Genomic DNA, 26,506 nt, shown 5'->3' with positions numbered 1-26,506 from the left:
GAAAATTACAACAATTATACAAATAACCTGATTGAAAAATGCAATTGGTGGACTACATGTTTTATTGGTTAGTTTATATTAGTTGTTTAGATAAACCTTTAACAATAAACAATACATCAGTGTTTTAGGACAGGTGACAGAAAGGGGACAGGAAGACTCATTGTTAGGCAGGTGCAGAAACACAATTGTACATCTCTCTGTCACCAGAGGATAAAAGCTCAGTAAGTACCTTAAAAAATGGCTCACATATACAATGCATATATAATGTTTTAGTTTTCTTGACTTAAAGAAGGATCATGCGTCAGAAAATACAAATGTGCACTTTTCTATGCTAAATCCTGGTGAAGATATTAACAGTATACCCTATGACAGTATAAATAGATACAGTATAAACTGGTAAAGAGGCACATTAGTAGTGAGTGAACTGCAATTTCCTGTCTATTACATGGAAAAAATGTCTTGGGACACTGGTAATTTATACAGGACCTCTTGAATAGTGCAAATGATTCTATTTAGGGCAGTATATTACTTCCTGTACAAGAGGCACTTGTCCTGGGGCAAGTGACCTCAACACAGTCATATTTTATTTTTATTGGCAATTCAAATCACCTCTTCCATTAGGAATTGGTACTTATATCGCATTAAGTTTACATCTCTGCAACACCCTCTGTACTACTGAAGGTAAAAACACACACACCAACTGTCACTCAGAAACTGTCAGTAGCTGACTCTTGCCTGTAGTCACTGCGTTGTATTCCACCTTTAGTGTGGTCACCCACTGTTAATGGTCATCATTCCTGTTCAATATGTAGATTTGGTGTCAGGTGGATGAGAGCGTCTGCATTATTTACACTAAACCACAGGATCACTCCTTGTGAAATTACACCCACTTTCTACTATTGAGACAACCACAGAGGTATCTGATATTTGAAATTAGAGAGAAATTACTACTAATTGTTCTGATGAAAAATGACAACAGGTCATACATCAAGACCAGGTTTGGTAACCTTATACTTTGTAAACCATTTTCATTACTTTTACTCACAGGTAACTGCAAAAATAAAGGAAACACCAACATAAAGTGACTTCATAGTGCACTGGGCCACCATCAGCCGCCAGAACAGGTTATAGACACGTCTGTAACTCTCCTGGAGGGATGTTTTTAGAGAAATTCTATCCGTTGGTGTTTTGATGGTAGTGGAAAATGCCGTCTCAGTGTTCAGTTGGTTTGACATCTGGTAACTGAGACAGCCATGGCATGTGGTCTACATCGTTTTCATTCTGATCAAAACATTCAGTGACCAATCATGCCCTGTGGATGTGGGCATTGTGATCCTGAAAGAAACTACCCCCATCAAGATAGAAACGATTCAGCATAGGATGAAGGTGATGACTCAGGATGGCTTTGAATTTGGACCCTTCCTGATGAAACTGCCGCTTACACCCTAGATTGATATTTACAGTCAACCGATTCAGAGCTGCTTGTCTTGAGATTGCATCTTGAACCAATACACAGAATTCACATCAAAACATCACCACATTGATCTAAAATTTTTGAGGAGATGAGGGTAAGTGTAAAAGCAGGTTTCTGTTTCTGCCTGAACATCTCCTCACGTCCCCCCAATGCATTGCTCTTCGCCCACCTCACACTGTCTGCTCAGCAATACTCTCAGATTGTAAACATCCTGAATGTGTGATGCTGTATTCCTGCCCAGACTGCCACACTTGATAATGATGATTTTTAAACATACAGTAATGAATGCATTTACAGAATTCTGTTATGTTGAAATCAACACATAAGTTTTTTTTCCTAAAAAAATTTATTTATGGAAATTGGTCACATCCTTCAGAAAAAAAACAGCAACTAAACTGACAGGCATAAAAAAGCCATCTACAACCATTAGAGTTTCTATTTACATCAATGCCTCGGTACAGAGGTTAGTTGTTTGCTGTGGAAAATATTCTCAGTGAATTATCACCTCAGTTTTGAAGAGGTATTAAGGATTCTTGTTTTTTGTTGTTCTGTGAAAATGGCTTCATTTTATAAGAGTGAAGGTTTTGGATGAAGTAACTGCCGTTTATCACTGAACATCTCCTTTTACCTCCTATCACCTTCTTCTCTCCATAGACAGGCATAAAGATACTATAACTCAGAAGGCCTGCTCCTCTGGACCTGCAAGTTGAGCCTCACTGACTTTTTTCAACAGTGTGGCCTTGAGTGTGTTAATCTTCCGATCCAGCTCTGTCAGGCTGTAGGCCTGTAACACACAGACATAAACAAAGACACCCAGTTTAGAGTAGAGGAATCTGCAATACAGGGCAGAGAAGGTAGCTAGTGTGGGCTATTTACTAGGTTATGTACAACTGAAGACACTGCTGACCTCCTGGTCTGGTCAGTGTTTGGACTGCAGCAGACTCATTTGTAAATACGCTGTCAGCTGTCTTCATACTAATAATGATCTTGTAACGGTCTGTCAACCATAGTCTGAGCTCTTTGTTCCAGCACGCCTTCATCAAAGCACATCTTTATCAAAAAAAGCCCAGCTATACCATGGAAGCACCAAAAGAGGGGAGGACCTTACCTGAAATGGTGTGTGTGTTCAGCTTTAGAGGGGAACACCTTACCTATAAAGGTGTGAAGGTGTGCTTTAGAGGGGAGGACTGTACCTGTGAAGTTGTTGCCTTTGGCCGCTTGTGCAGATGAGCCTTGGGAAGCACACACAGGAGATAATGGAGATGGAATGGAACGCAATTTAGTTTAAATGCACCTGCATTTTCACAAACCACATCTAATACAGATACACAGGTTTGTGAATACTGTTAAGTAAGATTAAGACTGCCCTTTGGAAAGGGTAAAGTGAACTCTGGATAAGCCCTAACACTTGAGACCTGTGACCTTAACCCAGGAAGGTTTCCTCGGCAGCAGTGAAATAGTTTTGGTTTTTTTTAAATAAACCACACCTAATGACACGCTAAACATTACAGAACCAACCCCCTAGTCTCAAGACCTGTTGAACTGCACAGCAACATTCAAACTTTTACTGTTCTTCACCAAGATTCCATATATTGTGGAATTTTGACTTACTAGTTTTGTGGTGTAAGATTTGAAAAGTATATCTAAAACAACATACTCCAGCATAAAAACCAGACAATCTTGAATGAACAACGAACTTTTTCTGAGTAAAAATAGGAATTCATGAGTCCACAATGTCCACAACTCCACATTTTCACTCTAATTTTACCTAAATTGAGAGGGTGTGGTATTTTGAGTTTGCTATTTTTTCCACATGTTGAAAGACTTTCTTCATATTTTTGTTGCTGAAAATTTTTCATTTTTGAGTCAAGTTGATTGCATTAAGTATGTTTCATAATAAGTCACTAATGGATCAACTTTTCCAAACACTTTTTTTCTTCAATGAAGTCCAGAATTCAAACATATCCAAAGTTAATCAGTGGCTCTAAATCTGGTTATCAAACAACTTGGGTTCACAGATAATTTTATTTGATTTCTAATCTCTCAGGTGACATTTTTACAGCAGTGTACTTAGGGCTGGGCGATATAGCCGTTATGATATATCGAATAGCTATTTTTAGCGCAATAACAGCGATCCTCGGTATGCGATGTTAGGTTTCTTCCCATATTGTTTTCCCTTTAGTCATACCTGATGCGGGAGCACACCTCCAGTTTTCCGAGGCCATGTGAAATGCTTCTGGGGGGAAAAAACAGCACTCGTATCTATTCAATGTTGATATCACAGCAACAGCACTATGCTGCTTCCATGTGGTATATAGAAACACATGGCTACAAAGATAAAGAGTGAAAACATATGCTATGTGTTTTTCAAAGCTAATAGGTAAGTTAACCAACATATAGTGCAAGTGATATTTTTCTGCCCCAGAAGCATTTCACACACAGCATTCAGGAAGAAACCTAACGCTACATACCGGGGATCGCTGTTGCACTAAAAATAGCTATTCGATATATCGCGATGGCTATATCGCCCAGCCCTAACTGTACTCACTGTGGCCTGGAAGTATTCTGGGGAAAGGCCCTCTAGCTCCAGAATCCGATCTTCCAGGCGCTTTAGCCTCTGGTAGATATTCAGAGGCACTGGTCTATCTGTGTGGAGTGGGAGAAAACATGGTCATCACAGAAAAAGGGCCCTCGGCCCATGGAATTTAATTTGTGAGAGGTAACGGATTTAGCTGATGAACAATTCTTGCAGTCACATGCTACAGCTCAAGGAGCAATTTCAGGAGAATCAGGAGAATATTTGGCTAAACACATCTTTGAAACTTGAATTGTCTTTAGTCTCTTACCAAATACTCAACACACATCAATTGTAAGTATACAGAAATAAATTGTAGGTATAAACATACCCTTGAATGGAAGGTGATTTTATAGCAGTAATATGATTCAAACTGCAACTTACAAACTAATGGGAAAAGTTTAGTCTGCATGTGAGACCCTAGCATTTTGTGTTAGCTAATGCTGTACCCTGTTAGCACTACTGTCATATTCACAGTACCATGTCACCACTCTATCTTCTGCATTGAGCCCCTTTTTGAAACAGCTTTTAGAGCCAGATGTAAATAAATTGTGAAGTGCCTGCAGTGAAATGATGAAAATGAACAGTATACAGTAACATATGTGTGACTACAGGTATAAATTCCCATTTGTCTGATTTAAGTCCTCATTGCAGGTAAGCAAGATAACTGAACTGACTTTCAAAGAGGTGCTTCCTTATTAACATTAGCTAGCAGCAAGTTAATCTTCAAATATTTGATACAAGCCACTGTACTTTTTTAGCTTGTAAACAATTTTAATTTAATGTTCCCAGAGAGTGGAAATTAGGCCTCAGTTGGAACAAAGAAGCCTGTCAACATAATATAATATATAAAGACCTTGGTACATTTTTGCATGTGTGATGTTACAAGAACATGTGTGTTTACCTTGCAGATCACAGATATCAGCTTCTAAAAGTCATAAAAGGCCTTGAAATCTGGTTAAGTTTCTCTTTCTCTTTTTAACTGGTAAATGTTAAGTTTATGGAGGCTTACACCTATGCAGACACTGAGCTTTGATCTGAACGGCCCTCACCTGCAGGCAGCTTCAAGTGGGCCTCGATGTTATGCAGCCGTTCTTCGATGGCAGGATTCCCACAGTTTGATGGAGTGCCACTCTGCCTACGCCTGCTCTGATCTTTGTGTCCCCCTGTCCACGTCTGCGGCCCATACAGGTTGACCACCCTCGTCACTGGAACCACAGGTAACACATGCATTTACAATTCACAGCTTTGAGTTAAGCTACTGATATTCAACAGCTTTTCTAAATGTGAGCTACCTTTCACATTGATGTTCTTTCCACAGTGAAAAGCTGTGGCACATAATACAATAAGGATAGCACAAGCCAATATTTTTTGTTTGCTGAACCCTATCCCTCTGCAGTCCAATAGATGCATCTCTTTTGATATGTCACTTTCCTGTGCTACACAGCCATTCTGATGTGTCATCTGACAACCACTGTGGGAACAGCAGCCAATCAAACCAGCTTTGTTCTCCTGAGTATGGCCAGGGTTTCTTTGTCTTACTGTTCTCAAGTACCTACTAGTTGCACAGATGACATCAGTGGAGCAGCACTTATCCTCCAATGGGTACCCACTCCACTGTAGTGCACTGTGTGATTTTAGTGTGAAAAAAAGGTATTGGCTGTGTGAGATCAGAGGACTGCATTCTTCTCACCACTGTATAAGTGCACAGGCTGTCACAGTGAGATGAACTGGAATAAAACTGGAAATTCCAAAAAAACAGTAATACTGCAGTAAAAATATCAGTAAACATGGCATGTCACCTTTGACATGGCTTTTGAATCCAGGGAATGGTGTGAACACAGCATCAGTTCTGGCACAGCTGTTCTCTGTATGAGAAAAACATTTCTCCTGTCAGCACACACAATCTATTTAACACAGCTTTTTAAATTCCTTCACTTTTTAGGTGAGTTTAATAAAATTTTGTAGTGAATATGTATTTATTATGTCGTTACTGTCAATTCTGACCCAATTACAATGTAAAGCAGCATGAAATCATTTTGTGCATTCTGTGTGTCATATGTGCATGTAATGTGTTCATGTGAAAAAGCCTCATCTCCACTGGTCAATTTACAGACTGACAGACAGACTAGCAGACAAATTGTGAGTATCTCCACTGTCACTGTCTGAACCTGTAACATCACTGACCCAGACAGCATAATCTGGCCAGGGGGGCATGTTAGTGATGACATAATGGTGTGGCTCATTGAACTTGTGTAACACAAGCTGAATTTATCAAGTTTGTAAATGAAAATACAGTACTGTGATATATATTAATTACAGCATACTCTGTAAGCATACTCAGCATACTGACTGCTGAATGCTCAACTGCTCTTGCCTGATGAGTTCGTGCTGTGTTTGTGGAGTGGTCTGTCTGCTCCTACATCAAAACGAATAAAAATAAAAATTGGGGCTATTCACCTAGCTATTAAATAAGGGTAGGTCTGATCTGCTCCTAAAGTTGAATCTTTTGTTGCCATTAGGGGACAAAGAGGGAATTTTCCACTTTTTTCCTCTGTCGAAGCGTTGGCCAACGAGTTAGTTCATTAGCAAACATAGCTAATTCGGCACATATTTTAGCTGATGTGAGGTTTTTTGTGGTTTTTCGCCCTTTAGCTTGCTAGTCAGGTAGATTAGCTACCCAGCCAGTTCGCTTGTTTACTTTGTTTTGTTTGCTATTACGATATCCTGATTCTGGTTGTGTTAGCGCGTCTGCTTTTGCTGAACTGTAGGCGTAATTTATTGTATCTAGACTAAGTGGCATTTCTTGTGTTTAATTTCTGCCTTTGACTGTTCTGAGCCACCTCGTATTTTTAGCACTTTTTTAGCTGGTAATTCTGTCTCGACAGTAAATCTTTATTTAGGGAAAACGTGTTCAGTTAGGGGAGAAAAGTTTGGCCAAAACTGTGCGAGAGTTACTGGATGATCGGATTTCCAGGCCTTTGCCAGGATAAGTTCTTCTGCGATCGTTGCCGACTCGTTGAGCACTTGGAGAACAAGATTCTTGATCTTGATGCCCAACTAGCTGGACTCCACAGTTATCCTGAATAGTTAGAGTTCCAGGAACTAATTAGTACACCCTATAGGGAGATAGTGTGCTCACCGAAGCCGGGTAGGGGGGAAGATGGAGACCAGATAGGGCAAGAGAGCTGGGTTACAGTAGGGCACAGGTGTACAATTCCAAGAGGGGCGGCATCTCCGGAGATCGTGGTGACCAACTGTTTCATGTCACCTAAGAGTGGAAGGACTGATGAGCCCCAGCCAGGCAGCCTCATCCTCCATGAAAAGGGAGTTAGTAATAGTGGGGGACTCAGTCATTAGAGGGGTAGACAGCACAGTGTGTTTTCGCGACAAGGAGTCTCACATGGTCTGTTGCCTGCCTGGTGCCCAGGTTGGAGACCTTCTGGAGTGTGTGGATAAGCTCCTGGCCAGAGTGGGGGAGGATCTAGTGGTCATGGTCCATGTTGGTGCCAGTGACATAGGAAGGGGTAGGTTTGGGGTTCTGCAGGACAAATTTTTTGAGCTAGCGGGGAAGATCAGGAGCAGAACCTCCACAGTAGTCTTCTCTGGAATTCTACCAGTACCACATGCAAGTAAAAGGAAGCAAGCCTTTATATGGAAATTTAACATGCAGCTACAAACCTGGTGTAGGAAAGAGGGGTACAGGTTTATGGGACACTGGGACTCCTTTGGAACAGGGGTGACCTGTACAAGCGGGACGGGTTACATCTGAACCGGAAGGGTACAGCTGCATTGGGCCAGTGTATGCTTAGGGTAGCAGAGGGTTATTTAAACTAGAATCTGGGGGGGCAAGGAGGTTATACAGTGAGATGGGTAGGGATAGACAGACTGCTGGAATAGAACACACCATGGCTAAGTATTTTATTAGTAGTGAGGGAACCATGATTGCAAATCAGTCAGAGTAGCACTGTAATATAGATGGTTTTGAGCAGCTGGGAGTGGAAAGGAAAGACAGGAAATACACACGCAGTACCCTGAAATTGCTCTGTTTAAATGCTAGAGGCATAAAAAATAAAATTTTGGAACTAGAAACTGTTATGAGTAATAGTAATTATGATGTTGTTGGGATCACAGAGACGTGGCTTGGTGCAGGGGATGAGGATGAGGATGAGGATGAGTATAACATAGAGGGAAACAAACTGCTAAGAAAAGACAGAACCAATAGAAGAGGAGGGGGCGTAGCTCTCTATGTAAAGGATAATCTTAATATTCAGGACATTCCAGGAATGGAGCCTGTATCAAAGGACGAGAGCAGTCACCCCACCCGGCCTCAAACCCAGGTCTACAGGGTGCCAAACCTGCAGCTTGACCGCAACGTCAAAGAGCCAGGCTCAGTGGTATGGTAGTCAGAGCGTATACTCAACTGTAGTGACAGCACTGTGTCACACTGCCCTCCCCTTCGGGAAGCGCACCCATGTGCTTCCCGCACCAAGGCATCCCTCACGCATTCCCCAACCGTACTTCTCCCATCCCAGGGTGCCCCACTCACTTGTGCTTCACACATCTCTGGGATCCCTCATGCCGGGGTCAGCCTAACCTGGGGGTCCTTCATACAGCTCACACACTGGACAAGCCTCTGATGGCCTCGCTGCAAGCCATCCCACTCTGACACCATATGTAGCGAAGGACGAGAGCAGTCACCCCACCCGGCCTCGAACCCAGGTCTACGGGGTGCCAAACCTGCAGCTTGACTGCAACGCCAAACTGTAGTGACAGCACTCTGTCACAGAGCCCCTTGGTGTTAGTGAAGACATATGGATTAAAATATTGGGGGAAAATGTAAAGGGTCTGAATGTCAGAGTATGTTATAGGCCACCAGCCTCAGACAGCAGTGTTAACAATATGCTCTTTGATAATATTAAGCTTGCATGTCAGGAAGGTGAGACAATAGTAATGGGGGACTTCAATTACCCTTCAATTAATTGGGAAGCTGTGTCAGGTCAAGGTAAATGTCAGGAAGAGTTTTTAGATGTTGTAAATGACTGCATTTTTATACAGTCTGTTACTCAACCTACAACAGAGAACACAATTCTAGATCTGGTTCTGTGTAATAATCCTGATAGAATTTGCAGTTCTGAGTTAGGGGAGCCACTCGGGACAAGTGACCATAGTACAGTTACATTTGAAGTTTTTTGGCAAGTTAAGTCTGCATTCTCCAATGCTAGAGTTTTCAACTTTAGACGAGCTGACTTTATTAAGATGCGTGATTATATAAGGAATATAAACTGGGTACCTCTTCTAGATGGCAAAACATGTGAAAGAAATGTGGTGCATATTTAAAATGATTATTCTGGATGCACAGAACATAAGAACATAAGAACATAAGAACATATGATGACGAGAACAGGCCATTCGGCCCAACTAAGCTCGCCATTTCTTAATTAAAGAGTATCCAAAACTGCATCAAGTCTAGACTTGAACACAGCAAGGGTCTCTGCCTCAACTACATGACCTGGCAACCTATTCCATGTATTGATAACTCTTTGTGTAAAATAATATTTCCTTACATCAGTGCAGAACTTACTCTTAACTAGTTTCCATTTATGTCCTCTTGTTTTACAGACTGAACTCACCCTAAAGAATCTATTATAGTTAACCTTATTGATTCCTTTTATAAATTTAAATAGCTCAATTAAATCACCCCTAAGCCTCCTCTCGCTTAATCTAAATAGGTTAAGTAACTTGAGTCTTTCCTCACAGCATTTATATTTCATGCCGGGAACTAATTTAGTTGCCCTTCTTTGAACCTTTTCTAAAGCTTCTGTATCTCTTTTATAGTGCGGTGCCCAGAACTGCACACAGTATTCCAGGTGCGGTCTGACTAAGGCATTGGATAATTTCAATATAACCTCTTTAGATTTATACTCAATTATTCTATTTCTATTTCTATTCTAATTCTTTATATTTATACTTTTGGCTATATATCCCAGCATCCTGTTGGCCTTTTTTACTGCTACAGCACACTGCCTAGATCCTGTTAAGCTTGGGTCAACCATTACTCCCAAGTCCTTTTCAAATTGAGCACATTCTAGTTTTTTTCCACCCATGAAGTAGTCTTGTTTAAGGTTCTTATTTCCTACATGCAAGACTTTACATTTATCTAAATTGAAAGTCATCTGCCAGGTATCTGCCCACTTTTGGATGCTGGTTAGGTCTTCCTGTATTACCTTAGTTGATTCTATACTGTTGGCTAGACCCCCTAGTTTTGTGTCATCTGCAAATTTTACTATTTTACTTCTAACCTCTGCATCAAGATCATTTATGTATATAAGAAATAGCAAAGGCCCCAACACCGATCCCTGCGGGACTCCACTTCGTACAGGACCCTGCTCCGATACAATTCCTCCCACAGTTACAGTCTGCTTTCTATTAGACAGCCAACTTCGAACCCACTCGGTGATGGCTCCTGTAATTCCCGCAGATGTCATTTTCAATATGAGTCTCTCGTGCGGAACTTTGTCAAATGCCTTTTGAAAGTCCAAATAGATAATATCATAAGCCTGGTTTGAGTCCAGACATGCTGTAGCTTCCTCAAAGAAGTCCAAGAGGTTTGTTAAGCACGACCTCCCTCTGCGAAAACCGTGTTGGCTATCATTTAGAACACCATTTCGTTCCAGGAATAATTGCAAATTATCCCTAATGATGGATTCCAGTATTTTGCATGCGATACAAGTTAAGCTGACAGGCCTATAATTTCCTGGTTCAGTCCGGTCTCCTTTCTTGTAGATAGGTACTACACTGCCATGTTTCCAGTCATCTGGTATTTCTCCAGTTTTAAGGGATTGCTTAAAAATAACTGTCAGAGGCTTGTAAACCACCTCTGCTAGTTCTCTGAGAACTCTTGGATATATTCCATCAGGGCCTGCTGCCTTATTTGTTTTAAGTTTTTGAAGTTTATCTAGTACTTCTGCATCATTTAAATCAATTTCCTCCATAAGTCTCTGAGAACTGACTGCACCTGAAGGCATATGCAAAAACACTTCACTAGTGAAACTCTCCACAAAGTAACTGTTTAGTGTATCAGCAATAGCTTTGTTATCATAAACCATAACCCCATCCTTATTTTTTATACCTTTTATTTCATCCTTAACTATCCTTTTTTGACCATAATATTGAAAAAAAACGTTTAGAGTTGCTCTTTGCATCTAGTGCAATTTGTCTTTCATAACACCTTTTGGCTTCCCTTATTTTTTTCTTAACTTGAGCTCGCATATTACTGTATTCAATCTTATTACTATCTGAGCTCTCCAACTTGTATTTTCTAAATAATTTCCTTTTTTGTTTCAAACTGTTCCGCAGTGACTTATTCATCCACTGTGGATGCTTCTTTTTCAGTTTTCCTTTTCTCACTTGCGGAATGAATTTACGCTGTACATCCAGAATAATCGTTTTAAATATGCACCACATTTCTTTGACAGTTTTACCACCTAGAAGAGGTACCCAGTTTATATTCCTTGTATAATCACGCATCTTAATAAAGTCAGCTTGCCTAAAGTTGAATACTCTAGCACTGGAGAATGCAGACTTAACTTGCCAAAAAACTTCAAATGTAATTGAACTATGGTCACTTGTACTGAGTGGTTCCCCTACCTCAATACTGCCGATTCCATCAGGATTATTACACAGAACGAGATCTAGGATTGTGTTCTCTCTCGTGAGTTGAGTAACAGACTGTATCAAAAACAGTCATTTACAACATCCAAAAACTCTTCCTCACATTTACCTTGACCTGACACAGCTTCCCAATTAATTGAAGGGTAATTGAAGTCCCCCATTACTATTGTCTCACCTTCCTGACATGCAAGTTTAATGTTATCAAAGAGAGTACTACTGACATTGCTATCTGAGGCTGGTGGCCTATAGAATACTCCAACATTCAGGCCTTTTTCATTTTCCCCCAATATCTTAATCCATATGTCTTCACTAACACCAAGGGGCTCCATTCCTGATATTTCCTGAGTATTAAGATTATCCTTTACATAGAGAGCTACGCCTCCTCCTCTTCTATTGATTCTATCTTTTCTTAGCAGCTTGTATCCCTCTACGTTGTACTCATCCCCATCCCCTGGACCAAGCCACGTCTCTGTAATCCCAACAACATCAAAGTTACTATTACTCATAACGGTTTCCAGATCGAGAATTTTATTTTTTATGCTTCTAGCATTTAAACAGAGAAATTTCAGGGTACCATGTGTGCCTCTCCTGCCCTCTACCCCCGCCCCCAACTGCCCAGAACCACCTCTATTACAGTGCTGCTCTGACTGATTTACAAGCATCGTTTCCTTTCTACTAATAAGATATTTAGCCATGGTGTGTTCTATTCCGGCAGTCTGTCTATCCCTACCCATCTGACTGTATAAACTCCCTGCCCCCCCAGACCCTAGTTTAAATAACCCTCTGCTACCCTAAGCATACGCTGGCCCAGTGCAGCTGTACCCCTCCGGTTCAGGTGCAACCCGTCCCACTTGTACAGGTCACCCCTGTTCCAAAAGGAGTCCCAGTGCCCCATAAACCTGTACCCCTCTTTCCTACACCAGGTTTGTAACCACGTGTTAAACCTCCATATAAAGGCTTGCTTCCCTTTGCTTGCACGTGGTACTGGTAGAATTCCAGAGAAGACTACCGTGGAGGTTCTGCTCCTAATCTTCCCCGCTAGCTCAAAAAATTTTTCTTGCAGAACCCCGAATCTACCCTTTCCTATGTCATTGGTTCCAACATGGACCATGACCACCGGATCCTCCCCCGCTCTGGCCAGGAGCTTGTCCGCGCTCTCCAGGAGGTCTCCAACCTGGGCACCAGGCAGGCAACAGACCATGCGAGACTCCTTGTCGCGCGAACACACTATGCTATCTACCCCTCTAATGACTGAATCCCCCACTATCACCAACTCCCTTTTCTTGGAGGATGAGGCCACCTGGGTGCCCTGGGGCTCTTCAGTCCTCCCACTCTCAGGATCGTGGGTCAACTCGTCCTGCAGTGGCGCGAAACGGTTGGTCACCGCAATCTCTGGAGATACTGCCCCTCTTGGAATTTTGTGCCTCTTTCTACGTTTACGCCCTACTGTAACCCAGCTCTCTCGCCCTATCTGGTCTGTATCTTCCCCCCTACCCGGCTTGGGTGAGCACACTATCTCTCTATAGGGCGTACTAATCAGTTCCTGGAACTCTAACAATTCAGGATTACTGTGGAGTCCAGCTAGTTGGGCCTCGAGATCAAGAATCTTGTTCTCCAAGTGCTCAACAAGTCGGCAACGGTCGCAGATGAACTCATTCTGGAGGTCTCCCTCCAGAAATCCGATCATCCGGCAACTCTCGCACAGTTTTGGCCACATTTTTTCCCCTAACTGTAAACGCTTTCCCTAAATAAGGATTTACTGCCGAGACAGAATTACCAGCTAAAAAAGTGCTAAAAGCACCGGGGTGGCTCAGAACAGTCAGAAGGCAGAAATCAAGCGCAAGAAATGCCACTTAGCCTAATACAATAAAACTACGTTTACAGTTCAGCAAACGCGCTAACACAACCAGAATCAGAATATCCAAAAATCTGACGCCGAAAAATAGTAAAAAAAGGTAAAAAAGTGAACCGGCTAGTTAGCTAAACTACCCGAATAGCTAGCTAAAGTGTGCTGCTTAATTATTTAGAGATTTGCTCCTGAGAGGGCGAAAAACCACAAAAAACCTCTCGTCGGCAAGAGCCGAATTAGCTGCGACGGAGGAAAAAAAGTGGAAAATTCCCTCTCTGTCCCCTAATGGCAGCAAAAGATTCAACTTTAAGAGCAGATCAGACCTACCTCATGTAATAGCTAGGTAAATAGCACCAATTTTTATTTTTATCCGATTGAATGTAATAGCACAGAAACCACTCCACAAACACAACACCAACAAACACAGCAGAAACACAGCAGGAACTCAATCGAGCAAGAGCAATCGAGCAATCGAGCCAGAGCAATCGAGCAATCGATTAACTTGCCACAGCGTAAAATTCATTCCAAACCTGAGAAAATGGAAGCTGAAAAAGAAGCATCCACAGTGGATGAATAAGTCCTTACGGGATTTGAAACAAAAAAGGAAATTATTTAGAAAATACAAGTTGGAAAGCTCAGAGAGTAATAAGATTGAATACAGTAATATGCAAGCTCAATTAAGAAAAAATAAGAGAAGCTAAAAAGCATGTTGAAAGACAGACTGCACTAGATGCAAAGAGCAACTCTAAACCGTTTTTTCAACAATCTCTCAAAACTGGACAAATACCAGAGGACTGGAAACATGGCAGTGTAGTACCTATCTACAAGAAAGGTGGCTGGACTGATCCAGGAAATTACAAGCCCGTCAACTTAACTTGTATCACATGTAAATTACTGGAATCCATCATTAGGGACAATTTGGAATTATTCCTTGAACAAAATGGTATCTTAAATGATCGCCAGCATGATTTTCGCAGAGGGAGGTCATGCTTAACAAACCTCCTGGACTTTTCTGAGGAAGCTACAGTGTGTTTAGACTCAAACCAAGCTTTTGATATTATCTATTTGGACTTTCAAAAGGCATTTGACAAAGTACTGCATGAGAGGCTCAGTGAGGCTAGAAATGAGATCTGCAGGAATTATAGGAGCTATCACTCAGTGGGTTTGAAGTTGGTTGTCTAATAGAAAGCAGACTGTAACTGTGGAAGCTATTGTATCAGAGCAGGGTCCTGTACGAAGTGGAGTCCCGCAGGGATCACTGTTGCTTTGCTATTCCTAATATACATAAATGATCTTGATGCAGAGGTTAGAAGTAAAATAGTAAAATTTGCAGATGATACAAAACTAGGGGGGCTAGCCAACAGTATAGAATCAACAAGGTAATGCAGGAAGACCTAACCAGCATCCAAAAGTAGGCAGATACCTGGCAGATGACATTCAACTTAGCTAAACGCAAAGTCTTGCATGTGGAAGGAAATAAATCTTTCACAGAATAACTATACTGTAATATACTTACATAGGGCTGTGCGAAATGACCAAAATCTCATATCCTGATATAGGTCATTTCATATCCCGATAACGATACATATCACGATATAGCACATATTCTGTAAATTCAATGAATAAATAGTTTATATAAAATGACCACATGGAAAGGCCTATTTCTTATTACATTTTGAATTATATACTCGACAAATAAAAGGAACTTACTCATATTTGATTATTTTTCTCCTTTTATTTAGAACCTTTGTGCAAATGGTTCTAAATAACCCTTTCGCGCTTACGGTCACACCGGTGTGATTAGCCGTTTAGCACGTATGCTAAAACCGGTGCGATTAAAATTCTAGCTAGTTTTAGCTTTGGGGAAACAGCACTTTAACATTTAAAAATGGCAAATGCTAACTGAAAACTATGAGAAGCTTAATAATGCTAATGAAAACATAACAAACCATGTAACATAACACACAGCATAAAAATAAGTTACGTGCGAAAGGGAGCATGTAACAAAATATATATTAATGTATAAAATATAAAGAGGTGAATAGAAAACACTTCAACTATAGTTCTGTGTCACGTTCACTCTCCTCCATGTTTGTTTGCGTTGGCTGTCATTACCCGATCTGTGCCTGCTACCTGATCCATTCTGCACATGCGCACTCTTGCAAATTTCCTGCCTGCATCTGTGCCGTGTGGAAGAACGCAAAGTGTCATCTAAATGACGAAAAATAATAAATTTAAGTGTGTGATTTGCGACACAACGAATTAAACGATAGAGCATGATATGAAACGAGAGACGTTTTTCAATCGTCACATGATATGTACCGTAATATCGCACAGCCCTATACTTACATTTATCTGGGATAAACCATAGATCAGAGGCCCTCTTTAATTAACGTAGGATGAAAGTTCAAAGGAGACCCCACAACTTTATGAACTGTGTGTCTTCTCAGTGAAATCTAATATGCTCCTGAGGTCACAGTATCATAAAAGCAATATTCATATATGGTAGTGTCTGTTATTTTTCCAAGATGTCTGTATCCAACCAAAATAAACTCCCTACTCTGAACATTTCAATGTTATTGTCCAAAATGAATTTTAAATAAGCTCTCACACAATTGCATTTCCATGCCACCTTTTCTCACCTTGATTGCAGTCGATTACATTGCAAAATTCTCTCACGTTGTTTTCATTGATCTCCAGCTGTTTACGCTCAATAAAGGCAGATATTCTTCTGTCAATCTGTGAGAGGACAATACAAATAATTACAACAAGGACAACACTTATGAGCTGTTGAAATTCTATCATTTCCAAAAATAACAGAAAAACAGTTTTTTCAAATAAAATTTCTGTGCACAGTAAGCAATCATTGTATAATCTGCCAAATGCCTGAACCTAATCAGCAAGCCTTTCATCTCCCCTTTATTCTAAAGGATCTGAGATCTCTTACACCAAAAATCTCATGATGTCATTTCATGTATAAGTGTGTACCTCCAGACACATGTGCTTATCTTATTGTACTCCATTACTGCAATACCTCTACAAGGTAGTAATACAGGGTGATTATGAATTCTACAAGATGACCATGGTCCTGACTTCACGGATGCTGTACCCTTTCCACAAACAGAAAAGGCCTCACCTCTGACTTGCAGGCCCTGATCTGTACGTTGAGGTCCTCAGGGTGTGGGGAGCTGCCCTCTGACGACACCACAGCACCCACAGCCCTTGGGTCTTCACTGAGAGCTTTGTATGTAGGATCTGACTTCAGCAGGCGCTTCAGGTTTGCAGACACAGACTAAGTGAAAAGTACAGAGTAAAACAGGGGTCTGTGGCAGATGGTGGTAATACTGATGTAAAAGTACAAGGTATCCAGTACAATTTCTCATTCACCTCCATGGCAGATGAGTGCCCCTTTTTTGAACACTAAAAACATTAAAAATCCCTCTACACATACCACTGTAGCTGCTTCATAATACAAAATAAGTAACATATTAAATTCAGTTTTCATGTGGGTATTTAGCATATGTTCTTTCCCAGAGTGACATTAAATTTGTATACACCTATGCCTGTAGGGTGGAAATTATGTATACATCTACACCTATAGGATAGAAATTAAATTTGTTTACACTTATACCTATGAGGTAGAAATTTCTATACACCTATACCTGTAGGGTGGAGATGTGCTGCTGGAGGCAGGTGAAGACGTGTGCTGGCTGAAGAGAGGATACATTGGTGCTAGTTGGATTGGCATCAACTTTCACAGCAACAACACCTAAATTTAGCTTAATAGAGAGAGGAAAAAAATCAATCATTTGCACAACCGGGTCTTACTGTACTCAGAAGTAAGACACATACACACACATTATAATCTAGGGTATTGTCATCAGCAGGTTCTGTACATTGTATTTGAACATCTTTCAGAATAACACCTTCATCACTTTCCAGGACCTGGTGCAAAAGTGTAACATAGGGGAAGAGCAATACTTTCAGTACTTACAATTAAAATCCATTCTAAAATCCAAAATTAATAAAACTAACAACAACCTACATCCACCCCCACTAGTGGAAGAAATGGAAAAAATAAATAATACTAAGAAAACTATCTCCAAATTATACAAACTAATATCATCCTCTGACCAAACAATATCCCTCCCCATCCAAGACTGGGAAAAAGACCTATCACTCTCTACCAATGCAGACTTCTGGACTCTAATCTGTAGAAACAGTTTCACAATGACAAACAATACTAATCTTCAACTAATACAATATAAAGTAATCCACAGAACACATATCACCCAGCACAAGATGTATAAGATGGGATTCCTAGATTCAGACATATGCTCACATTGCACAATGAACACCCCAGACAATTATTTCCACTCTACCTGGTTGTGCCCACCAACTTACAACTTTTGGAAACAAGTTACTGACAGAATATCACTTTTTATGAGCTGTAACATCCCGCTCTCTCCATCCCTCTGTCTGCTCGGGGATACCTCTGTGATCAGCCCACCAATCCAAAACCCCCAACCCATACTCATCGCCCTAGCAATTGCTAAGAAAACTATCCTATCCTAACTGTCAGTCCTTTGTCTTGTCCCACATATAGTTGGTTTTTTTTTTTGTACTTTTCTTCTTTTTCCCTCACTACCTTATTACCTTTCATCGATTTTGTCCTTCTGTCTGTCTCCTTGTCTACCTGTTCACCAGTCTGTCTGTCATTCTACAGTATGTCAATGTCTGTCTGCATGTTTGTTCGTTTGCCTGTCCACCTGTCTCCTCTGTACACAAGTATGTGGACTTATCAAATAAGATTTATAAAAAGAAACAAGAGAAAAAAAAAAAAAGAGAGAAAAGTATGATGTGACTCCCATGTTGGAGGGGTGGTGGCGGGCTTAAAAAAAAAAAAAAAAGTATTTGAACAATTGGTTTCACAACTGTCTTTTATAAAGCATGTGTATTTGTTTGTACTTTAGTCCATGCACAAGAGCATTATAAATGTCTAGTCTTGATTCTCATCTCTGCATTTCCCTTTGGAATCTGTTGCTGGTGACTGACAACAAATATTAATGCAAGTGAAGCTGACCATCTTGAAGCTGAAAATCAGAATAAACCATCTGGGACACAGCCAAAACCAACTGTTTGGTACATTGAGAAGAAAGCAAGCTGGTGAGCTCATGGAAAAGACCCTGGTATACCAAGGAAGAGCACTATAGTGTATGACTGAGGAACACTTTAAATTGTGAAGAAACCCACAATGGTCCAACAGATCAGGAGCACTCTCCAGGATGTACGCATAGATGTGTCAAACCATACCACACACAGAAAACCAAACCAGGAAAACCTGAGGGGGCACACAGTAAGACGCAAAATACTATTAAACCTCAAGATCAGAATGGCAATGTTACAGTTTGCTAAAACATACAAAAAACAGACTGCGGAACTCTGAAACACAGTCTTATGGACAGATGAGGCAAAGATTAACATGCATCAGAGTGATGGAAGGAGGAAAGTGCGGAGAAGAAAGGAACTGTCCACGATCCAAAGCATACCATCGCATCTGTAAAACATGGTGGAGGTGGTGTCATGGCTTGGGCATGTATGCCTGCCACTGGAACTGGCTCATTTGCCTTCTTTTATGATGTGATTGATGAAGACTGCCGCAGGGTTAATTATGCAGTGTACCTGAACATCTTGTCCACTCAGATACAGCCAAAGGCCTTCAAAATCAATGGATGGTGCTTCATCATGCAGCAGGGCAATGACTTCAAACACACTACCATAGCAACCAAGGAATTTTTCAAGGCCAAAAAGTGCAAAACTCTTGACTGGCTATGACAATAACCTGATCTGAATCTAAATGAGCATTCATTTCACATGTTAAAGCAAGGCTGAGGGAAAATACCCAGTGTCTGGTGATGTCTATGGGTCGCAGACTTCAAGCAGTCACTGCATGAAAAAGATATGTGACAAAGTAGTAAATATGACAACTTCATTTAACTATAATGTTCCCACATACTTGTGGTACCCTGGAATGGGGGGGTGCAGACTCAAAAGAACAAAAATGTGTCACTGTCCAAATACTACATATTATTTACAGCAGAATGAATATCCCAGGAAAGTGAGAAAACCTTTTGAAGTTAGACCTAGTTAGTTAAATGTAAATCTGAGATTTGAAAAAAATACAGCATAATTTCCAAAATAACAGCTAAAACACTACACTGCTTAGCCTAAATTTTGTTGTTGCACTTGTACGAAGCTCATTTAAGTTTAAAATCCAGTCACAGAAATAAGTCTGATTTCATCATGATAATCTCAAATTTGAAGGACCTTTGACCTGTAAAGGAAGACTAGCACTAAAGTGGTATCTCACATAGGTCAATCAAGAAAATGTAACAAATACAGAGGATTACTTCCAAGCAGCTGTTGGGAATGGACAATTATGTAGCCAGCTCCTTTACAGTGAAATTTTATTTCTGTGTAAACTGTAGAATACTAGGCCTAAGGAATCTGATAAGGTGCATGGTCAAGGATGGGGAAAGTTACTGATTCATAGACTTTAACATATTCCCAATTACGCTATACATTCTGTGAGGAAAAACAGTGTTTTTTAATGCAGAAAATTTCTTGTAAAAATTCTTGACGTTAATTCACAAGTGAAACTCCTTGCATTCAACCATACAATTCCAAAAATACATCAGTTCAAATTCGACAAGTTCTTGCGTTACAAGTGGACTCTTTATTAATTCTCACATTATTCCATGAATGTTCAGTTCATTTAGCTGAATGACTTGCTATAAAGTTATCGTACTTAGAAGCCTTCCCATGACAATGGAAAGAAACTCAATGTTTATGAAGTGACATCACCTTTTATATGTTACCACACTTTAGTGTCCATTCTTCTTTGTGTTCAAGCATGAATTCAGAGTAGCAAAAAAAACTCGCTTCGACTTTTTCTGTCACTTGGTGTGAAATAATGTCCTGAGATGTGACACACTCACTGTCAACAATTTTCATCTTTAGGCAGTAACTTAAAGATGACTTAATCACCCCACCATTTGTTGACTTTAAAAGTTTGGAGAGAGGACAACTTTTCTTTGACGTGTAATAGAAAAAAGCTAAATTGCCAACAATTCATGGGAAAATAATGGCAACTGTAGTTCATTTAAAATAAATGCAAGACTGCTTTTTGGAGTTATAAATAGCCGTGGAAAAGTAGTAAGACACAAAAACTTTACATCACATGTAATACATTGAGGAAATTTAATATTAGCTTCAATGAACCCTGTAAAAACCTCTATCATAATGCCGAGCTACCATGCTCCATCGCATTCAGCTAGCAACTGAAACATCCAGCAACATCACAAAACGCCAAGTATCATAAAAAGCCATCAAGACAGCTACTAACTTGGTATAACTAAAAGTATACCTAACGTCACACTTGCTTGTTGTTGGTAAGTAAGCTATGTCACTCGAACAAAAGACCAAGATGAGAAACGGGCATAATTAGTAGGCATTTACACCGACCTCAGAGCTAAGACGTGATGTCGAGTTCAGGATGTCACAAATAATATCCCTAAGTGTGGACGTTTCCACGTGCAAAATTCCTGTTCCATCGCTCTCACGCTCTGTTTCGACCGTGATGATCTTATCCGCTTCCATACTGTCCGCCATCGTCGCAGCCGCCACTTCTTCGCTTCCTCATACATGATACGACCAGCGAAACGCAGTACTGCCACCAACAGTGTGGGAGGGCGAAGTAGGGACACCGAGGGCTAAGCACTGTTGCCAACTATAGCGACTTTGTCGCTAGATCTAGCGACTTTTCAGACCCCTTTAGCGACTTTTTTTTTTTAAGCACCTAGCGACAAATCTAGCGACGTTTTGGACAAACCTTAGCTACGTGCCATAGAAGAGAGTCGCCAGTACTGCCCCGCGAGCGACAGGCACACCCCTCTCTGCGTCTACTCTGTTCAGTGAGTGGCAGAGAGATGGAGCAGCACATTCAGCATGGCAGCTGACATAAACGTGAATGAGCTGCGCATGTGCAAACAGTGTTGCCAAGGGCCTATCACTAATCATGTATTGTATTGTATTGCTCCTCCTTTGTTTTAATTTAAACAACTTAATTTGATCGTTTTGACCGTTATCACTGTCTTATCACGCACTATCACACGGAGGTCGTGCACTGTGTGAGAGAAAAAATAAGATATTCTGTCGCTTCTAACTTTCTCTCTGAGTGATAATTTTATATGTAAATATAGCCGAAATCACAGCACAGCCGTTGGCTTTAAATTATGTGTGTGGTGATTTTGTCAGACGACATCAGGGTTATAAAATCAGAATTTTAGCACAGCAGTGCAGAGTAGCAGCTTGGAAATGGCTTGGAAGTGACTGCTGGTTAACTTAATGGGCCGCGTTTCAGTCACTATTTCATACTCGTCCCGTTGTCTGACAACAGTAACAGAAAAATATGTAAATGAGAACAGCTTTATTGGGAATTCGGCTGTATTGAAATACAGTATATGTGAGCACAGAGAGTAGGAGAGAAGCAACCAGATGTAAAGAACTGACACCATCTGACACTAGGCAGAATGCAAATACGACGCGATGGCGTCACAAATATGTTAATTAGAGCATGATGTCATCTAGCGACATTTAGAGACTTTTCGAGCAGGCTTTAGCTACATTCCATTGAAAGTAGTTGGCAACGCTGGGGCCAAGAAAGAATTTGGGAAATGACTCCAACTGCATTACAGTAGGTCAGCGTTTCCCAAACCTCCCCTTGTCCTGCATGTTTTAGATCTCTCCCTGCTCCAACACAGCTAATTCAAATGATCAACTCGTTATGAACTCCTGAAGCTACTTAATAACAAACTGATGTGACTCGTAAAGTAGGTGTTTCGATACTGCGTCAACCTTGCGAAGCACAACTGTACCAATTACAATGTACCGAGCCCTAATAAACTGTAAATTTCGATAAAGCACAAAGTATGGATCAATGCAAAAAAAAAGAGCTCCTCAATTCGTGGGTTATCGTAGAGAAAACAGAGTTGCAGAAGCTAAGAAGTGAGACGTTGAGAATGAATGTGTCAAAAAGAGAGATGAAAGGATCATGAAAACGATAAAGGTGCTATGTGTGGGAGTATTTTGACTTGGTCAGTGGTAATTAAGTCAAGTGAATGGTCTGTGCGCAAAACTGTTATAATGTTATAATACTTCTTTGCAAGGCTTTGTCTAACAGTAAAATCGCGTGTAATGATGTCATTCAACTAGTGTATTCAGTTGCGTCCTGTAATATCAAATATTATTAATCCCTCAAATTTACTATCTGTCTCAGATGGCGCAGTGTGGGTAGTTTACATGGGTAAACATAGTTCATATCTATATAAGTATATGTTACTTTAACTCAACTGGGCTGTAAGAGCTCACTTCCTGCTGCTTGTCAAATAAGTGAAAACTGTATTTCTTACAGAGACGTGACCAGAAGGATTTTCTAATATCTACCCTCTTCTGGCATAACCATAAACAAACAAAAAATAATAATTTAATCAGGGCTTATTATATTGATATGAATTTGTAAAACTTACAGCAGAGTTTAAATTTTGCAGAAATGGACTTCCACCACCTTTGGAGATGAAGAGGAAATAATGATAGTTGAACATAAATCTCCAGATTAAAATAAATCATTACCAGTGACCTGTTAGTTAGGCAATGTATGTTAATGTAAACGCACACACCTGGCACATGCTCTGCTTCTTTTTGTCCTGTTTGTCTTCCCCCGGTCGTGGTTGTGTGTGGTTTTTACCCCAATAAACCTGTGTCGAACTAACTGAGCTTGGTTCTGAGTTATTTCTAATTACTGGCATGGTGGCAGCTAAAAGCCTTTGAGCCCACTCCAAGAAGTGAAGGATAACACTGATGAAGGTGTCAGCAACCGGCTACAGAAGGTAAATTATGGCGAACATTAACCTCGCACTGAAACAATGGTGTTTAACCAAGCATGAAACTCTCAACTCAAAGCTGGAAACAAAATTTACTGTACACCTTGCCCCTGGATAGGAACTTCGCTGAGGGTGCAAAGTGGACTAAAACTAACAACCCTCAGGGGATTTGAAAATGACGGGGACAGAGTCCCAGAAGCACAACGGCTAACTGCACGGCAGAAAGTTAGCTGTTTGGAATTGATGCTAGGTCAGATAGCAAACTATTGCCCTGTGATTTCCCGCAATACTATAGTCAAGAATTTGACTTTGATTGAAAGCATCTGGCAAGTTATCTGACTTCATTTCGGATTTCAAACTACAGGTGCACATTTCACAGATTTTAATGACATACGTCTAGAAGCAGACTAGAGGCCTCAATACTTATACCAGCACCTTATGGCCTTTATGGAAGACATCTTTCTCAAAGCCAATGTCTCAACACATCACGGTGAGAATACTGAGGAAGATGAGGAGCTCGCTCTGTCACTTGAGAAATTTGTTGTCCTGACAGGGCTATGTTTGATCCATCCTGATTTACCCAAGCTCATCAAACAAAGGTGGATATCACAACCAGCTCCCAGTTAGCACATGCCTCATATCCTCAAACGCCATGAGAACTATTGTCAAGTGGATCCACTCACCACACCAGACAAGGACAGTCAGGCCCCTGCACTGGATGCCACCCTCCCTATTTCCAGATGCTTCATCCCATCAGCAGGCCCAAGACATTCTGCTAGTGTACAGCTGGACCCAGATAATTTACTCTCCCCGGACGTAAAGGAGTGGTTCTGTGCTCTCTTCTACCTACATGAGGAAGTGTTTGACCCATCCATCACCGTTTACAATGGAGCAGTAGGCCCCTTCAAGTCCAGGGTAAATATGGGTCCCGTGGAACCACCCCAACATAAGGGGCGCCTACCCCAGTATGGACGGGACAGACTCATTGAGCTGCAACAGAAGTTTGATGAAATAGAAAGTCTAGGTGTCTTTCAGCAACCAGAGGACCTACTGAGGACCACAACCCTTGCTAATGCCAGATGTTGAATACACACTTTGTCAGATCGCCCAGTGGAGACACATTATAGCAACGGATTTGACAAGTGCCTTCTACCAAATTCCGCTGGCACGGAAGTCCATGAAATATTGTGGTGTTGCCACCCCATTCCATGGCGTCCGTGTTTACGCCCACACTTCCATGGGGATGCCCAGATCAGACACTGCTCTGGAGAAGCTAATGTGTCGTGTGCTGGGCGACTTCCTCCAAGCTGGTGTTGTTGCAAAGATTGCTAATGATTTATACTGTGGTGGGAACATCCCAGAGGAGTTGCTGGACAGCTGGTCATTAGTACAGCGTTATAAGAAAAAAAACAAGCATGGAGAAGACGAATGCGTGTTGAAATGAAAGTCTTTAATCCAGTAGAAAACAGTATCGAAGCACGCGAAAAACACAGACTTCGGGTTCAGCGGTGTCAGAGTGAACCCCGAACGTTCAGACTAATTCTCATATATACAGTTTAGGTTGTTCTTAATGTAAATGAGCCAAACCTGTCACCTGTATGATAATGAAGTCACAGCGTCAGTTTTGAGTAAACCAGGATACCATTGTTTTAATAAGCCTGGATACGCCTTCGTCTGAGACAGTTCTTGATTGCCCACTCCCGGTCCCATTCTATAATTGTTTGCCACCTTGCTTGACCAAATTGTTAAGGTGTTGGCAGAGGTGTGGACCATCCTGTCAGGGTCTCTATGAACTCAAGCCCTTTGGACTGACGCAGCTATCCATTAGATCATGCCTGGTGGAATACACATTCTGGGGCAGAATGCTGTAATTCCTTACAGCGTGCACTACAACACTCCAGCCTATATCTCTCAGCTGCAAAGACAATCATCAACCCACGATCGACAACAATCTTGGGCTGGATATGCTCCCAGGGCAAGCTCTAGCCCAATCCACATCATGTCTCTACACTCACTTCATGTGACCCACCAAAAACAGTTAGAGGCATGAAGTCCTTCATAGGTGCCTTTAAAGTTATGGCTCGTGTGATTCCCCATTGCTCAACCCTTCTCGCACCCCTGGATGACGCGATCACAGGACGTTCATCGCAGGAAGACATTGTATGGACTGATAACCCGTATGACAGCTTCCGCAAAGCACAAAACATCCTCTCTACCCACCGGACCATCACACTTCCACGACCAGATGACCACCTGGACCAGGATTCTTCAGTGTTAAGCTACGTACTCACCAACTGGGATGGCTTTCCTGCGAAGTAGAAGCCCTTGCCATTGCTACCATTGTGAAGAACTTCAGTCCCTACATTATCTAGTCGCTCCACACAGCCTGTGTACTGACTGATAGCAAACCATATGTGCAGGCCATTGAGACGTTGTGTAGAAAATTCTCTTCAAGTCCACGTGTCAACGTTCCTTTCCATAGCAAGTCACTTTCAAGTCTCCGTCTGACACATGGTGGGTGTGGCGATTCAGCCCTCTGATTTCTCCAGTCACAACCCCCCTGATTATACTGACATGGCCTGCCAGGTATGTAACTTCGTCAAGCATACTGAGGGATCCGTTGTGCGTATGGCATCTGTAGAAGAGATCTTGTCAGGTCATACTCGACTTCCATTTACAAGTAGAACCTCACAATATTCATTGCAATCTGAGTGCCCAGACCTGAGACGTACACATGCCCACTTTGCACAAGGGATATGCCCCTCTAAGAGGCTAATGCCTGCGATGGGTTACTTGCTGTGAAGCGGGAAGAGCCCCTCTCTCCCACATGAGAGTGCACTGTCATCCCAAGGCAGGTCCTAGATGGTCCTTTGACTGCCGTACACCTCCGTCTTAGCCATCCTACATGCACTCAGCTCAAGAAGGTGGTGGGTCATTACTTTTATGCCTTTAACACGGACAAAGCTGTTAGCTGTGACATGGATGGATGCCAT

At 41.3% G+C, this 26,506-nt stretch overlaps 1 protein-coding gene across 2 annotated transcripts; it reads right to left on the bottom strand.

The window, feature by feature from the left end:
• Positions 1-1,106: 1,106 nt before the first annotated feature.
• LOC118787514 (MAP3K12 binding inhibitory protein 1) lies at positions 1,107-21,259 on the bottom strand. Of its 2 annotated transcripts, none has more exons than XM_036543101.1 (9): positions 21,097-21,259; positions 17,235-17,351; positions 16,709-16,864; positions 16,215-16,311; positions 5,852-5,917; positions 5,102-5,257; positions 4,023-4,120; positions 2,668-2,706; positions 1,107-2,258 (listed from the first exon to the last, which is right to left on the bottom strand). In XM_036543101.1, exons 1-9 carry the CDS (start codon positions 21,241-21,243, stop codon positions 2,151-2,153), a joined length of 984 nt encoding a protein of 327 aa, XP_036398994.1. In that variant the 5' UTR covers positions 21,244-21,259; the 3' UTR covers positions 1,107-2,150. The 2 variants fall into 2 exon arrangements, with proteins under 2 accessions (XP_036398994.1, XP_036398995.1); XM_036543102.1 differs by having other exon boundaries at positions 17,235-17,282.
• Positions 21,260-26,506: the final 5,247 nt, after the last annotated feature.

Source organism: Megalops cyprinoides, chromosome 12, assembly GCF_013368585.1.
Source record: "Megalops cyprinoides isolate fMegCyp1 chromosome 12, fMegCyp1.pri, whole genome shotgun sequence".
NCBI classification, from domain to species: Eukaryota; Metazoa; Chordata; class Actinopteri; order Elopiformes; family Megalopidae; genus Megalops; species Megalops cyprinoides.
This window is presented reverse-complemented; position numbering and strand designations above follow the sequence as displayed.